A 10,925-nucleotide genomic window follows, 5' to 3' on the forward strand; every position below is an offset into this window, starting at 1 on the left:
AGTGTCGATGGAAAGTTGGTGATGAACAGATAATGAGTGGGTGATTCTGAATGGATGATTAGGTGATGAATGGATGATAATTAAATGACAGATGGTTCCATCACAGAAAATGGAAGCATGCAAGGTGGAATGGTGAAGGAGAAGGTGGTGGAGAGATGGTGGGTGGATGGTGGGTGGTGAGTGGTGTATGGCAAATGCATGGTTTAGTGCACAGATGAAGATGTACCCATGGCAGGTGGGTAGTGAATGGACGGTGAATGACGACGGGTGCTGAATGGACAGTGAACAATGGGTGGAAGTTGATGCATGGATGGTAAGTGGAGGGATCGTGGATGGATTGTAATGGTGGATGGATTATGGTGGATGAATGATCACTGTTCTCTGCACTCTATCTCCAGCCCCTAGAACAACAGTTGGCACACAGAAGGGCACTCAATAAGGTATTCTGGAACGGACGAATGTAGGTAGATAGTAGATGATACCTTGATGGGTTTTGAATGAATAGTGAATTATGGCTAGTTGATGGATATTGTGAGGTGGACAATGAGGGGCTAGATATGTGGTGAATAGGGATAAGAGTTGGGTAGATGGTAGATGGTTAGCGAGTGGATGGGTGATGGGTTGTAGTTCGTAGAAATATCAGTGGAGGAGTGATGGTGACTGATTGGTACCTGAATTGTAGATGGGACAAATTGCGGCTGATTGGACAATGGAGTCGAGTGGATAAGTAGTGGATAAATCCAGATAAATGGGTAGTAGAGAGATGATAGATTGATTAATGACAACCGGACCTATGGTGGATGGATAAATGGAGGGTAGACGAATAGTGATTAAATACTGACGGAAAGCTGTTAGTGAGTGATGGGTGGGTAGGCGGTGGGTGGACCGACGGGTATTTTCATGGTGTGTGGATGCTCAGTAGGTAGTGGGTGTGGTTGACGAATGGATAGATGCATGGCCCGTCTGAATACTGGTTGAATCGTGGGCGGTGGTTGGGGTTGGAGGGTTAAGGAATGTGGGACGGTGGCTGGCTGGTGGTTGGTTGGTAGAAGACAAGCGAGGTGGTGCTTAGTGGATGATGGTTGGCTGAGTGGACACTGAAGGGTGGACTATGGGTGTTGGCTAGAAGCTGGATGTTAGGTAAGGATGGTGGGTGTTAGAGGCTGGATGGCGGAAGGGCGGGAATTATGTGGCTCAGAGGCTGTGCACCTCGCCCTCCGCTGTGAGGTCTGTCCACCAGGCTGTCTCTGGACTTCAGTGTTCCTTTTTGGGAATGGGATTGGGGCGAAGAGGAGTGGGAAGCTGGGCAGGTACACACACCGCCCCCCCCCCACCACCACAGAGGCCATCCCACTTGTTTCCCTTCTCTTCACTCCTTCAAACTGGGCGGTGTCTTCTTTCCCTGTCTCTGACCCCACTGACTTCTGACCACCCCCCACCCCCCACTCCAGCCCCCCACCGCCTGCAATTCCTGAACCTCGGACCTGAGGCTTATGGTCTCAAGTGACAGGGATCCGGTTCTGGGGGCTGCGGTTTTGTCAAGCGGAGGATGCGCCCGGGGCGCGCTACCGGGGAGCTGGGGCTGGGAGCGCGGAAGCGCCCCGCGGCCGGAGTGTCATGGGGACCCCCGCGCGCGAGTGTGGGCGGAGAGCACCGGGGAGGGCGGGCGGCAGCCGGGGAGGGCGAACCCAGGCTGCCAGCTCCGAGCCTGGCGACTCGGCGCGAGCATCCAGCGCGGAGGGTGAGTGTGAGCGAGGCGCAGGGGACGCCCCCTCCCCACACTCGTCCCAGCCGTCGCCCCCGGTGCGCCCCGGCTCCGCGGGGCTGGGCGGGGAGGAAGGCGGGGGGAGTTTGGGGGGTCCGAGTCGGAGCTCCCTCGGGAGAGAGGAGGCAGCGGGGCCGCGCTCAGCTCCTGGCTGGGGACGCCGGGCTCTGGGCGAGCGCAGTGCTCCTGGGGGCTGTGCACCTGGGGACCGCACCTGGCCTGCCGCACCTGGGCGCCGGCGGAGGGGCAGGCGCGGGGGGGGGTGGCGGGTGGCGGGAGACCTTGATGGGCGAATGCTGCCGCGGCCGCTGGCCCTGGCCGCGCGGGACAGCGGGGAGGCAGCCCTTAGAGACTTGCTGGCTGGCTGCCTGGCCCCTGCCGGGCCCAAGGCGACAGTTCTGTCATTTGTCTTTCTCAATCCCTCTGGGTCTCCGTCTCTCTCCCTCTATCTGTATGGTCCCTCTGGCTCTGTTTCCCTCTTCTCTCCCCAGTCCTATCACCTCTGCCTTATCTCTGTGGCTAGCTGGTTTGTCTGCCTTCCCTCGGGGGTTTTTCTCGAATCTGTGTGCATCTCTGGGTCCCACTCTTGGTCCCTGCCCTGGCTGCCCTGGGCTCTAGCTGAGGTTCTGAGTTCTGGGATGGGATTCCAGAAAGGGCACATATGGAAGGACTGATGTGGGAGCGTCGGCTCAGAGAGGGAGGGTAGGGCTTGGCTCTCCTGCTCTGGGACCGGCTGGAGGCACATGGCCCCCTCCCAGCCTTGCCTGGGTCTCAGTGGGACCCGAACCAAACTGAGCTGGGCATTCAATGGAAGAAAGCTCATATCCCAGAATAGCAACCCTCCCCCTTTGCTGGGTGCCCACAGGACCAGCTCCCCCACAACAAGCAAGGCTTCACAGGCACCCCATCCCCCAGCCTGCTGCTGTCCCTCTGCCCAGGCCCCTCCCAGCACTCCTGTCCCTTGCCTGCGGCCTCCCAGCCAGACCCCACCCCCACTTCTGCCTCTGGCCAAGTACAGGTGGAGAGTCGGAGGCTGGTGCCTAGGAGGCCGCCAGGGCTTCTCTTCCCAGAGCCTTGCTGGGCTGTCCCTGGCTGGGCTCCCTTGCCCTTGTGCTGGCCCGAGTGGGCTTGGCCAAGTGCAGGCAGGATGCTGGTTTCCCTTTGGCTGTGGGTATCGAGGGCCCGGCCCCGAGTGGGTGAGGGGTGTCCACTCTTGGAGAGGACCTGGCCACCTTTGTCTCTGGCTGACTTGAACCTGACTCCAGGGGCTCCCGGCCTCCTGGCTCAGAAACCTGTTTGGGTCCCCCGATCTCTGTGTCCTTGCCTAGCTATTCCCTGTCTCAGAACATCCTCTCTCCTCCCCACTGGCCTGGCAGCTTCCTGCTCAGCCATCAGGCCTCAGATCAGCGGGCCTCTTCAAAGAAACCTTCATGGGTCTCAAGGCTTAGTCAGCTTCTGCGCCACTCCTGCCCCCTGCAACACTGGGCACGCTGCGTGGTGCCCTCCAGGGTCCCCTCTGGTGATGGGCTTGGGCAGGGAGCAGTGGTGCAGGACGCTCAGCTGAAGCAGGGGCAGGGGCTGGGTGGGGGGCGGGTGCAGGCTAGAGCGGCCGGAAGCTCACAGGAGGAGAGTGGACTCCAGTCTCCGTCCCCTGGCGGACATCTTGTTTCTCCCCTGCCCACAACCCCCGTCTTCACGCACCTCGACAGTGGCAACGACATGACTGCCCCCCAGCCAGCCATGCTCGAGCTCAGCCCAGCGGAGGAGGCCGGAGGCCCAGCAGGAAAGGTACACAGTTGGGACCCTGGGGTCTGCCAGCCACGGGGACAGGAGAAAGCCAGCCTCAAGCTCTGGCCTGTGAGCTGAGGCATGCCTCAGTTTACCCATCCATGTGAGCGAGGCAGATGCTCCTCCCTGGAAGTCTGCTGCATAAAGCAACTGGCGGCTGAGCCTCCCTGACTTCCTTGGCACCACTGGTCCTCGAGGACCCTCGGGACTGTTCCCCAAAGTGGTCCGCTCCCTGGTGGGTGAGGCAATGCCACAGTCCCCCGCCCCGGTCCCCTAGTTTTCAGGGGCTGTGTTGATGCATCCAGAAAGTGAAGTCCCTATGTGAGGGTACAGTCTTGGTGCCCTGCGCTCTAGAGTTGGGACCCTGTCACTGCTGGCACTGCGGGCGGCTGGTGGGGCAGGGGAAGGGGACCAGCCCAGAGTCACACGGGGGCCAGCCCCCCCCCCCCGGCGGGACAGGTGGACACCAAGCCTTAGACCTCCAAGAGCCGCTGGCGGGACCTCCCTCATTCCAATGGCACACTCTGGGCTGAGGATCGCCCAGGCTGGGAGTCGGCGGGCCTTCGCCGAGGAGGGCAGGGGCAAGAACGGCAGGTGGGGAGGGACCCCGGAGGCCCGGCCATGTCAGCAGGAGGAGCCGGATGGTCCCGTAGCTGCGGCGCGGCAGGCAGGGCCCTGTGCTGCCGATTGCAAGGCAGTCCCAGCCTCATGAGGGAACCCTGCGGTTCTTGGTGAAAATGCCGATTCCTGCCCCCCACCCAGAGAGCCCGGGAAGGTGCATTTCAACACAGGTTCACAGATGGTTCTGCTGTGGTGGTTCTGAGCCACTTAGCCCAGTCCTGCAGCGGAGGGCCTGCCTTTCCTCAAGGCACTCCTGCCCCTGGGGAGAGGGACGCAGGACAGTTCAGGCATCCGCTGCTGTGGCCTCAGCCAGAGGGCCGTGTGGGAGCGCTGGCCATGCGGGCCTCTCCCTCTGGAGGCCTTGAATGGGAGGCGGGGATGCAGAGGGGACCAGGAGGGCTTGGGGAGGCAGCCCCCGCACACTCTTGTGGGCACCGAACAATGAGCCCAGAGCGAGCCCAGAGAGCCTCCGGTTGCCATGGTAACAGCTTCCCAGCTCCTCGGAGCTGGGGAGGAGACCAAGGGCCCCGCACAGAAGACCCCAGGAAGGGGCCGAACAGGATGTGGGAGGCAGCTTGGGCACACAGAAGCCCTGGGCTCGCTCACCAGGTGGCCTTGGGCTCTCTGGCCTCAGGCTCCTGTCTGTGAAATGGGCCTAAGGCCTGAGCACAGTTGGATCCTTTGGTGCCCCAGGTGCTGAGTGCTCGGTCCCCCCACGTGGTGGGACGGGGGAGGGGTTGGCACACCCACGCCGCGCACGCACACGTGAAGCTCGCAGTGAACAGCGTGCAGGGCAGGCGTGGGGTGTGGGAGCGAGCAGGGAGCACCTGACCGCTGCCCGCCCTCCCTGCAGGCTGCTGCAGGTGCCCGGGAGAAGGGCCCCCGGCTGGGCCCGCGGCTGCCCTCAATTGTGGTGGAGTCCAGCGAGGCGGGTTCCGTGGAGAGCGGAGAGCTGCGCTGGCCGCCAGAGGGCGCCCTGAGGGGGTCAGCCCAGACCCAGGGCGCCGCTGGTGAGTGAGGGGCTGCCTGGGGGGGAGGGTGGTGTGGAGGGGGAGAGGGGGGAGGGGAGGAGAGGGGAGAGGGGGGAGGGGGGGGAGGGCGGGCTACCCCTCCAGCCTGTGCACACCATCGCAGCCACTTGCCTGAGCCTCTGCGGGGGCACCCGGGAGCCTCGTGTCCTTGACCCTCTCTTTGTCCAATGCGCCCTCCCACCTGCACACGAGGACCCCACCTGCTATGGTGAGCCCCAGGCCCGGCGGTGGGAGGCACGCATTCGGGGTCTGTTGGACACAAGACTCGGTGCTTCTGTCAATTCCAGCTCCTCTCCCCTCCCTCCTGATGCACTGCCTGGGGGACAAGCGTGCATTCAGGGGGCCCGGAAAAGGATGGGTGCTGAGCAGGCCCAGCCTGGGTGCCCAGGAGGTGGGAGACGAGCCGCCCTAGCGGCAGGCACCCATGCTGGCCACCAGTGCCTGAGTAAAGGCCAAGAGGCTGCCAGAGCCAAGGAAGCTTCTGGAAGGAGGAGGATGTGTGGGCAGGAGAGGGGCCTTCCAGGGCCCAGGTGTGAGGCACGGGAGAGATGGCAGGCTGGCCAGTGGGGGCCTCTGTGGAGGGCACTGAGGGGCAAGCTGTGCCCTGGGAAGTCTCGTCCCCTGGGAAGTCTGTCCCTTGAAGAGGAAATGAATTTGGCCTCAGCTGGGGCCGCCTAGCCCCCTCCCTGCCCTCCCCAACTTCTCAGATGTCAGCCCCCAGCAGCTGAGGCCCAGAGAGGGCCCGTCCAGGCCATAACCCCCGCCTTTCCCCAAAGCCCCCTCAATCTCCGTCAGCTTCTATCTAGGGCCCGGAGCGGCACCAGGGATCACCCCTTGGGTAACCACTGGAACTTGGGCTCTTGGTGGGGGGGAGTGTCTCCAGGCTGGCCCCCGACTTGCCTCCAATCTGCCACCTTATCGCGCTGGCCCTGGGGGAGGAAGGGCTCCTGCTCCCAGAGCCGGGCCTTGCCTGCCCCTCCCTTTCCTTGCCAGCCTGTCAGAAATGCAGCCCAGCAACACGGAGGCCTTCATGTCTCTGCAGCCTCCTCGCCGAGGGAAGCACCCGGGAAGGCCCCAGAAGATGCCAGCAGCAAGCACGCCAGCTGCAAGGACCAGGCCCCCCAGGGCCCCCAGTAAGGGGGCAGGACATGGCCTGATTCTTGGGCATCCAGCAAACTGCTGGCTGACAACTGGGAGGGCCTTGGCCCCAGGGTGGCTGGGCTGATGCTTGGAGAGAGGATGGCACAACCACCGCCTCCTGCCTCCCGGGGTCTGGCCAGGACCGCCGCCTGCCCTCTGCCATCTGCAGCCCGGGGTCTGGATCACACCCTCCTTGTCGCAGAAATAAAGGCCCTTCCTGGTGGCTGGCGGGCACATTTGCTAGGGCCCCGAGGGCTTGGGGACAGTTTGGGTTTTCCATGGCCTTCCAGACAAGGGCCTTGACTCGGAGCCCAGGGTGACCAGGCCAGAGTGCCAAGTGAGTGACTCGGGTGTTCTACCCCGGGAGTGGGGTGGCTGGTGGGGCCGTTTGCTCCTGTGGACTTTGCTCCTCTGGACCCCCAGCCCTGGGCCTTCTGCTCTGCTCATCCTCAGCCAGGACCACCCAAGGCAGGACCAGCTTCCTCCAGGTGGCCCTCCCCCCTCCTTGGGGCCTCCAGCTCTGGCCAGAACCTGAGGGCAAGATTCCTTCCTCTCACTGGGAGCCTAGGGCACAGGAATGGCCCATAGGATGGGGGTCCTATTCCAGGCTGGGTCTCCTCAAGTCCTTGCGAAAGTCCCACTTGGCGGATGAACACACTGACGTGAAGAGGCACCCACGGCCCGGCCGGACCCCAGCTGTGACGGGGTCCCTGGGACTGGGCGGGGAGGCACCTCTCCCTGCCCACGTGAGGGCCCTGTCCCTCCAAGGGGTCCAGCGATATTGTCTCTTGGCCGTGTCCCTCTGCGCAAGGGGAGCCCTCCTGGCTGGTTGGGGTTAGCATGGGTGTGGGGCAGAAACCCAATCACTGCTGGAGCCCAGGTGTGCTGGCCTCCCTCCCGGCCTCCCGTTCTGGTCCTCTGCCCTTGGCTAGCCTGACCCAGGGCAGAGAAAGCTCAGGGCCTGGCCGGAGGCAGCCCCGCATAAATGTTAAGCTCAACAAAGTCCTCGTGCGACAGGGCCCTGGTGAGCTCGGAGGGCAGGTGGGAGATACAAGCTCCTCTCTTCTTTCCTGGAGGCCTTGCTCACCTCGAGGATGAACGAGGCACTTCCTCCAGCACGCCTTCCTTCTAAAAATAACCCAGCCCCAAATGCAGGAGAGGTGGAAGGCAGAGGTGAGGAAGTTTGCCTGGCAGCCTGTTTTAATTTTAACCCCATGGCCCCATGAGCCACGTCCACAGTCCCAGATGTCTCCGTGGCCCCCCCCACCAGGTCTCTAGCTTAGAAGAGGTGTTGGACTGTCCTTCCAAGTCCTTCTTGTCCTCCGTCTCCAGCCCTCCTCTGGTTCCGCAGGGACGTGGGAGCGGGGCAGACATTTCACAGGACGCATGCCGGGGCTTGCTGACCGACACACGGGTCGTGGGGTGAGGGACTTGAGCAAACAGGGGTGATGTGCGTATTCCTGGTGCGGAAGGTGGGGTGGGCCAGGTCTCATTTACTGAGATTTCTTCGGAGCCCCTCCCAGGTACAGTGTTAAACTCATTTGTATACGACTGTCCCAAGGTCCCACAGCTGACAAATCGCTGAGCTGGGACAGAATCCAGGTCCCCCTGAGAGCCAGGCCCGAGTGGTACCCACAATACCACACTGAAGCCCACCATCGACCAGGGCAGGCCTTGAGAGGAGGTGACCCATAATTGGAGGCCCCAGGAACCTGCGGTACCCACTGAGTCCAGGATGGGGGAGTCAGGCCCACTGAGGCAGTCCAGTGGGGGCAGGGCTCGGCATGTCCGCCCCTCCAAGCGCAGGCCCCCAGCCTGCAAGACACAGTCCCTTAAAGACTGGTCCCCAGCCCAGCGACCTTCACTCACAAGAGCTGGTTCCCGCAGAGCGGGAGGGGGCGGTACCAGAAGTGGATGCCCCGCCCACCCGGTAGCCCCACCCCTATTCCCTGAGGCCCCGCCCCCAGGGCAGGCTGCGGGAGGGGGTGGGGATGGCCTTGGGAATCATCTGGAGGACCCACTCCGGCATGGGTTGGGGTCATTGCCTAGTGCAGGTCGGAGACGGGCCACCTCAGCTTTGCAATATCTCGGAGAAAGAGGCGCCATCCCCTGCCCCGACCCAAAGCCTGGACCCAAAGCCGGTTAGGAGCAGAGGACCGAACCCAGGCTTTTGCTCTCTGCCTGGTCTGTTTGGTCCTGGCTGCGGTGTGGGTGACATTTGCCACCTCTGGTATCTGCATTCGGGGTGTGACAGCCTGGCTTCCCCGGAACCCCGGGCACAAGCAAGCATCTGGGGGTGAGAGTCCTTCTCCCTGCCCTCTCCCACCTGGGAGCAGGTTCTCTGCTGCCCTGGACACATGTCCTCAACAGCTGCATTTTTTTTTAAGACTTTATTTATTTATTTGACACAGAGAAATCACAAGTTGGCAGAGAGGCAGGCAGAGAGAGGGGGGAAGCAGGCTCCCCGCTGAGCAGAGAGACCGATGGGGGGCTTGATCCCAGGACCCTGAGATCATGACCTGAACCGAAGGCAGAGGCTTAACCCACTGAGCCCCCCAGGCGCCCCACGCCATGCTGCATTTTCCGGAGGAGTGCCCTGAGGCCCAGTCACCAGCCTCTCCGAAGGTCTTGCAGCCCCATGTGGGGCAGCTGGACTTGTCCTCTACTTGGCGCCCCGAGCTGCTCCTCCCCCTCCCAGCTTCTCCCCCTGCTCTGCCTTCTCCTGACCCCGGCCAGAGCAGCCCCGGCTGTCCCGCCACAGCCCAGGGTTCCTGGGAGACAAGGCTGGACTTTTCTACAGGGATTTTACTGAGGCAATTGGGGAACCACAGCGTGGAGATGGGATGAAAGAACCAGCACAGCCTCATGCTGAAAAGGGGGCCCAGGCTGGGAATGGGTGCGGGGCGGAGCTGGGAGCTGGGGAGAGGCTCGGGCGCAACTCCCCAGGCCCTGGGTGCTGCCAGCTTTCCGGGGACCCCGCTCTTGAGGGGAGGAGACTCTAATGTGCCCTGTGAAGTAGAGAACAGGAAGGCCAGTCTGAGGAGCCCCTGGTGTCCACCAGGGCCTCGCCCTATGGGAAGACCCCAGTCCTCAGAGGCAGGACCTGGGGCTGGCGTCCTGGCCTCTGTCTCACCAGCTCTGTGGCTGCGGGCAGGTTCCTACGCCTCTGAGTCGGTGTTCCAGTGCAACGAGGGTGGACGTGTTCACTCCACAGAGGCCCTGGGACTGCCAAGGAAGAGCCCCGGGCTGTCACTGTGGGGTGTCCCTCGTCTCTGAAGCTGTGCATTCCCCTCCGATCTCTCGGCTTCTGACTGCTGGAGACACGTGGTACTGGAGGCCGGCGAGCAGACCAGCCTGAGCTGGTGGGGGGTGGGGACTCCAGTCCACGGGGCTCGAGCTGAGACGTGTGACCCTGTTTCACAGAGGGGTACCCAGGGCTCAGGGGGCTCGTGACTCAAGTGGGAAGCCAGAGGGCTTCCTGGAGGAGGTGCCGGTATCTCTGGGTCCGATCTGACCGGCTACAGACGGCAGCGGGGTGCTGCAGCCTCTCAGGTGCCTTCCAGTCCGCTGTGGGCGGCAGTTTGTCCTGCGAAATTCCTACGTGGAAGTCCTAACTCCCAACAATTCCTGGGCTGGAGTTTGTCCTGCGAAAATTCCTCACTGAAGTCCTAACTCCCAACAACTCCTCAGAAGGTGATTATATTTGGAGATCGTGCCTTGAAGAAGGTGATTATGTTCAGATGAGGCCATTAGGGTGAGTCCTGATCCTACAGGACTGGTGGCCTCATAAGAACAAAACAGAGACACGCACAGAGGAACGAGCGTGTGAGGACGCGGGGAGAGCATGGCGTCCGCCTGCCCAGGAGAGAGGCCGTGGGAGAATCCAGCTTTGCTGACACCTGGATCTCGGATTTCCACCTCCAGAACTTGGAGAAAATAAACTTGGCCCCAGCCAGCGGCGCTGCGTCCTGGCGGCCCTCGGACACGAGCCTGTCTCCACCTGCCCTGCTCTGGCCCCCGCCGCCCCCCCCCCACCGGCCCAGAGGCTCCAGCCTGCTCAGGCCTGAATCAGCCCTCCTTGGATTTTCCCTAAGTTTTTTCCAAGGATGCCAGCACCAGAATCCCCCCCTGAAGATGGGGGGCCTGCTTCTTCTGGGAAGCCTCCGTGTCCCTCCCCACAAACCCTCCCCAGCTGGATCCGCTGTTGGGGAGGAGGGCCGGTGCTCTCCATTCCGCAGGCCCAGGCCGAATCCACACACTGCTGACCCCTGCCCAGAACGCCGTCTCTCCTCACTCCCGAGCAGAATCCTTCTCCCCCTGATCCCCCTTCCATGCCAGCTCCTGAAGCCCTCTGGAATGGCCTGTGGCTGAGGACATTCCCTTTGCTGTCCCTGTGACAGCCTCCCAGAACTATCCGTCCCCCCCCCCCCCCCCCCCGTGCCCCATGGGCTCTTGGCTCTCCGTGCTGGGCAGGGGCTCTCTGAATGAGCTTGGCACCCGGCCCCAGAAGAGGGAGGGCTTCTGGGCTGGGACGCGGCCCACCGCGGCGGGCCGGCGCCTCTGGCCCCCCACAGAACGGT

At 62.7% G+C, this 10,925-nt stretch overlaps 1 protein-coding gene across 1 annotated transcript; it reads left to right on the forward strand.

Annotated features, from left to right (window-relative positions):
- Positions 1 to 1,660: 1,660 nt before the first annotated feature.
- Positions 1,661 to 6,487, forward strand: LBHD2 (LBH domain containing 2). The gene is made up of 4 exons (XM_046007166.1): positions 1,661 to 1,741; positions 3,475 to 3,553; positions 5,028 to 5,184; positions 6,248 to 6,487. The coding sequence occupies exons 2-4, from the start codon at positions 3,485 to 3,487 to the stop codon at positions 6,340 to 6,342; spliced, it is 321 nt and encodes a 106-aa protein (XP_045863122.1). The 5' UTR covers positions 1,661 to 1,741; positions 3,475 to 3,484; the 3' UTR covers positions 6,343 to 6,487.
- Positions 6,488 to 10,925: the final 4,438 nt, after the last annotated feature.

This window comes from Meles meles, chromosome 6 (genome assembly GCF_922984935.1).
Source record: "Meles meles chromosome 6, mMelMel3.1 paternal haplotype, whole genome shotgun sequence".
NCBI lineage: Eukaryota > Metazoa > Chordata > Mammalia > Carnivora > Mustelidae > Meles > Meles meles.